A 6,000-nucleotide genomic window follows, 5' to 3' on the forward strand; every position below is an offset into this window, starting at 1 on the left:
AAACTAAAACATGAAAGGAATAATAACTAAAAAAACTGCGTAATTATTACAAACGAGAACTAAACCGTTATAAAATATCATAGATATGAGTTACATTAGAATTTATGGACGTGAAGTCGAGTTTTGCATTTTTGTTGAGGCTATAACAAAAGTAAAGAAAAATATGTTAATGATATTGTAATGTTGAGTTTAGTATCCAACAATTGATGGTGGAGGAGGTGATCGGTATTCAGATCCAAAGATTGGTGGTAAGATTATGCTATCATCCCATTTTGGTACTGATGGTGATGGTGGTGGAGAGTTAACTGGTGGTGGTGGAGAGTGAACTAGTGGTGGTAGAGAGTTAACTGGTGGTGGTGGAGAGTGGACTGGTGGTGGTGGTGGAGAGTGGACTGGTGGTGGTGGTGGAGAGTTAACTGGTGGTGGTGGAGAGTTAACTGGTGGTGGTGGTGGTGGAGAGTTAACTGGTGGTGGTGGAGAGTGGACTAGTGGTGGTGGTGGAGAGTTAACTGGTGGTGGTGGAGAATGGACTGATGGTGGTGGTGGAGAGTGGACTGGTGGTGGTGGAGAATGGACTGATGGTGGTGGTAGAGAGTTAACTGGTGGTGGTGGAGAGTGGACTGATGGTGGTGGTAGAGAGTTAACTGGTGGTGGTAGAGAGTTAACTGGTGGTGGTGGAGAGTGGACTGGTGGTGGTGGAGAATGGACTGATGGTGGTGGTAGAGAGTTAACTGGTGGTGGTGGAGAGTGGACTGGTGGTGGTGGAGAATGGACTGATGGTGGTGGTAGAGAGTTAACTGGTGGTGGTAGAGAGTTAACTGGTGGTGGTGGAGAGTGGACTGGTGGTGGTGGAGAATGGACTGATGGTGGTGGTAGAGAGTTAACTGGTGGTGGTAGAGGAGAGTTAACTGGTGGTGATGGAGATTGGACTGATGGTGGTGGTGGAGAATGGACTGATGGTGGTGGTGGAGAATGGACTGATGGAGGAGGTGATGAGACAGGGGGTGGAGGAGAGTGGATTGGTGGAGGAGGAGAGTGGATTGGTGGTGGAGGAGGAGAGTGGACTGGTAGTGGTGGTGAGAAGACAGGAGGTGGGGGAGACTGAACTGGTGGTGGTGGAGAATGGACAAATGTAGGTGGTGGCTGAACAAGTACAGGAGGAGGTGAAACTGGTAAAACTGATGGTGGGATATCTTCAACAGGTGGTAGTGTTGGAGGTGGCTCCACCTTTGGTGAAGGAGGTGTCTCATCCTTTGGTGTTGGAGGTGGTTGTGCCTTTGGTATTGAAGGGACATTATTACCACCACCACCACATTCCTTGCTACAATCCATTAGGCGAGTAAGCACAGGTAAACAGTCCTTATATTTCTTTTGATTCTTCTTTCCTGCCAAACAATTATTTAAGTCGTCAAAATGGACATTTGAACTTGAAGATGATAAACAAGTTTGAGCCTCTCCATTGAAATAGTTGTAAGAGAATGTGAAGTTGAACAGCAATGGTAGTTGACAAATATTGTTAGACAAATATCCACTAAGCTTGTTGTGTGAAATGTCAATGACTTCCACTTTTTTCAAACTTTCCAAGTTTGGTAAAGTCCCAACAAGCCCATTGTTGCTAATATCCAAAACATTTATGTTTTCTAGCATTCCAATCTCTTTTGGAAAACATCCTCCAAGACCATTGTTTAATAAAACAATCTCATTCAAGTTCTTCATGTTTCCGATTGATTTTGGAATGCAACCTGTGAAATTGTTGTTAGCAAAAACCACAACAGATGCATTGGATTTCCCTAGAGTTTCTGGGATATTGCATGTGAAACGATTGCTATTCAAGAATATTGCATCAAGATCTTTCTCAAATAGCTCTGGAGGTAAACATCCTTCAAAGTCATTGAATCTAATATCCAAGTACTTCAAGTTTTGCCATTTGAGTACAACAGAAGGAAAACCACCAACAAATCGGTTGTTGCTAACATCAAATTCATGCATGAGAGTGAGATTTTCAAAGCTCTCTGGGATAATTCCACAGAATCTATTAGAGTTAATATGAAAAAGTGCAACATCTTTTAAGAGACCCAACTCTTCTGGAAGATGCCCAGCAATGTCTGCATTGTTAAGATCAACACCAGCTACAACATTCAACTTAGGATCATCAAGAGCTTCAACACAAAATACACCATTATAGGAGCAAACATCCTCACCAACCCAATTACCAGTTGTATTAAAAGGGTCAGAGTAAATAGCTTCTTTCCATGCTTGAAGAGCAACATAAGCATTTTTTAGCCTCTCATTAGACACAATCTTATTATCATTATAATCATTTCCACCATTTGGAGATTCAGCACCATAAGTTCCAGGTTCAAATTCAGGTCCCGGAACTGGTGCAATATCTCCATTATTTCCTAAGAATGTTGTTGGAGGTTCAGCATCATAAGAAGTATCAGGTCCAGATTCTGGTGAAAGTGAAATACCATCTACAACTTGATATGTTACATCATCAAAAACAAAATGTTTTGTCGAATGAATACCTTCTTCCTCAAGGATCCTAAGATGAGCATAGGAAAAGGTTGAAAGAGAAGAGACAATAAGAGAAAATAAGAAAAAGCAACCTAAGGCCTTGTTAGAACAAGGATAAGCCATAGTTGACCACCTTGGTTGGCCCAAGGCTGCTAAGTGAGACTTAAGAAAATGAACAAAGAAGAGTGTTATATTTAAGGAGGGACATAGTTTATTGGTTGACAGCAATTATGGGAATGTAGAAAATAGTTTATATCTAGTTTTAGTTCCGAATACTATGGTCTCTCTCTAACTTTGTCACAAATTTTGGCATGCCTCTAGTTTTTTAGACATATTTAGAGACAACATAAGTTGTATATAATATTCACAACCAAAGTACAAGAATGAATGTACTATCTATCTATACTATTAATAGTGAGGATTTAACAATATGTTGGTGTCATTTCTCTTTCTCTATTTTAATCTTAATGATAGTTTTTACACCTCATTTTCTAACTGCATGTATAAAAGTTATAAACTGCAAAAATAAAAAAATAAAAAAACTACCTCCTAAAATCATGTAAGCAACAACACTGAAACTATTATCTTTCTAAAACTTAAATTTATTATTATTATAATAAACTTTATATATATTTTATTATATTAAAAAAAATTATATAATTTTTATTTATTAAAATATTAAGATATAATATTACATTTATTGAATATCGCACAGAATTGAAACTAAAACTGTTATAAGACACCTATTTGTGGAAATTGCACCAAGCTTGATTTTATAGTAAAAAATCACATTAACCTCACATTCTTGGATATTCATGAGTATAATTTTTGAGTCAAAATTATTATAATGCCTTCTGCAAAACAACTAATAGATAATCTCTATGGTGTTGTTATCATGTAGTTGCTGTTATTCTTCTGTTATAACAGTTATTATATATTACAAAAAACATCATTTTAAGGAATCTCTAATGGAATAGAAGAGAGTTGCTCCAAAGTCATGATCAAATCCATAAAATTGGCAATATTAATGATCAAATATTGATATATAGAATAAATTACAATGATATTCTCCCATTTTGAGTGAAATACACAAATTACTTATCCATTTTTTCAGCTATATAAATTACACATAATATATATATATATACATATATATATATATATATAAAAGAGAAATGAGTGTATTCATATAAACATAAAAGGATGATGAATGTAATTAAATTAAACTTTAAGAGGTGTCGATGTAAATTGATATGATTTGTAAATTATACTTCTTTATTGAAACAATACATCCTTCAAATTATTGATGGATTTTGTAATGAACCAAAAATAATGTATATGCATTCACTCTTATAACATTTGGATTTGACTCTATAGTAAGCCATATTTTATAGAAAACTTGTGTGAAATTAAACAAAATTATATCATATATAATCTCATGACCATTATCATTAATATATACAATTGTTTATAAAATAAATGATTGTTCATAAGTGTAAGTACTTAATTTTGTGTTGTCAAAAAATCTCAAAAACATTGTTTTCCAAAATAAAAAATAAATTTTCAAGAAAATATATTTTTAATTAATTGTTTACGAAAATAATAAATAAATAATAAAATTATATTGAATAATTACTATTATTGGGTTGTTGTTAAATTCAAAAAAGAGAAGGAATGATGAGTATTTATCCTTTAATAAAAAAACTGACAGAATAATCTTGGTTTAGACTTTAGATATAATTGTTAAATGTATTGCAGTTATTATTAAAGGGTAGTCTTGTTTTTTTGTATTTATTTAACCTCCTATATGTATTGGCTCTTTGGCCTTATCTCTATCATTAATTTCATATTGCATTTCTTCCCTTCTATCTTCTTTCCTATGCAGCTGATCTAACAATAATAAGGTTACTGATTTATTATACTAACTTAAAAAAATGCAAAAATAATAATAATAAAATAAGAGATATGAGGTGGCTAAATAATTTATTGATATTTCTCTTGAAAATAATAAATAATATTTTTTTAAATAGAGATAAAGATGGTTGTGGTTATTATTAGAGTTTTTTAATATGATATAACGTTCCTATTGCTAAGTACATTATATTCTTTATAAATAAGGCTCTCAGGTTTAGTTATAAATAAACATCCTAGATCCTTAATTGAAACACAAAAAAGGAAACAAAGAAAAACTAGAAAACAAGAACGGTAGAAGTGTAGAACCACCATTCTGTCAGAGTAAAGTGTCATTGAGGTACATTTTAATAAAACATAATCAAACTAAATTATAATAAAGATAAAGAGAATGTTATATTTCACTTCTTTTCCTTGTGTCATCCTGAAATATGGAGATAACAAAAATACTTATAATGAATACTCATAAAAATATAAAAATAGTTTATTGGTAAGAGCGGGTATCATGATACTCGTTCTGCAGGTAACCAACATATTTATAAATTTATTTTTTAATTACATAATTTATATATATTACATTGTTATTATTATTTTATAGTTATATATTATCTATATTTTTGTATTATTTTATAATAAATTTTAGTGATTGAAATATATGATAAATTTAACATGTGCATAAATTTTATTATTCATTTAATGATTATTTTATACATATTGATTATTATAAAATTAGAAATATATATTAAAACTTAAAAATCAGTGGGATACCCACTACCCATGCGGGGACCTGTAAATAGTATAGATATGAGTACGGGAAAACACTATATGTATTTGTTCCGCCCCATTACTTTACCATATCTATGAAATGATAGCGTCACTTCTATTCTGTCAATTCTCAATAAATAACAAATAAAAATATTTATTTAATAAATATGTTAGACCAAAATGAGTTTTTTTAGCACAATTATATTTACATTATATACTTATTTTTTTAATAAGTATGACAGATCAAATAAAAATTAGATGTTCACACTCATGAACCAACATTTATGTTTTAAACAAAAAATTATATATGCTAATAACAATAATTATAGAGAAGAAATGATACAACTTTGTTTAATCACATACAAAATTTAAATCTATCATTGTTAGATTAATTTGGTTTAATCTTGTTAGTTAGGGGTTTAATCTTGTTTTCATTCTGTCATTGCCAGCTTTTATTTAATCACACACAAGATTTTCACTTCCTTTTCTCTTATTCAAAAGAGATTATCATGTTAGTTTTATTATTTATCAAAGCAATAAATACTAATAGTCATCCTTTATTTTTGGATTTCAAAACAACCGGTACAATTTTATAATTATTTTTCGTATTTAATTAATTAAAAAAAATTGAATTTTTTTTAACTCGATAAAATTAGGTGTTCACAAATTGTCTCCTAAAGCATGGTTCATCATGTTCATTTTTGTTCTCTAGAATATTAATATGATTTATAGTGAGACAGATCAATAAATACTCAATGAGTTTTCACATTGTCATTTCATAAATGATGAGGTCGAAATCAAACATCT

At 31.7% G+C, this 6,000-nt stretch overlaps 1 protein-coding gene across 1 annotated transcript; it reads right to left on the bottom strand.

The window, feature by feature from the left end:
• On the bottom strand, window positions 31–2,850 carry LOC109330687 (pollen-specific leucine-rich repeat extensin-like protein 3). The gene is made up of 2 exons (XM_019564958.1): window positions 1,201–2,850; window positions 31–1,143 (listed from the first exon to the last, which is right to left on the bottom strand). The coding sequence occupies exons 1-2, from the start codon at window positions 2,638–2,640 to the stop codon at window positions 190–192; spliced, it is 2,394 nt and encodes a 797-aa protein (XP_019420503.1). The 5' UTR covers window positions 2,641–2,850; the 3' UTR covers window positions 31–189.

The sequence above is a fragment of the Lupinus angustifolius genome, chromosome LG02 (assembly GCF_001865875.1).
Source record: "Lupinus angustifolius cultivar Tanjil chromosome LG02, LupAngTanjil_v1.0, whole genome shotgun sequence".
Taxonomy (NCBI): domain Eukaryota; kingdom Viridiplantae; phylum Streptophyta; class Magnoliopsida; order Fabales; family Fabaceae; genus Lupinus; species Lupinus angustifolius.

Coding starts and splice junctions, on each gene's coding strand:
- LOC109330687 (XM_019564958.1), bottom strand. CDS start 2,640: ATGGCTTATCCTTGTTCTAACAAGGCCTTAGGTTGCTTTTTCTTATTT. Junction 1,144..1,200: donor CACCTCCAACACTACCACCT/GTTGAAGATATC, acceptor GTACTTGTTCAG/CCACCACCTACATTTGTCCA.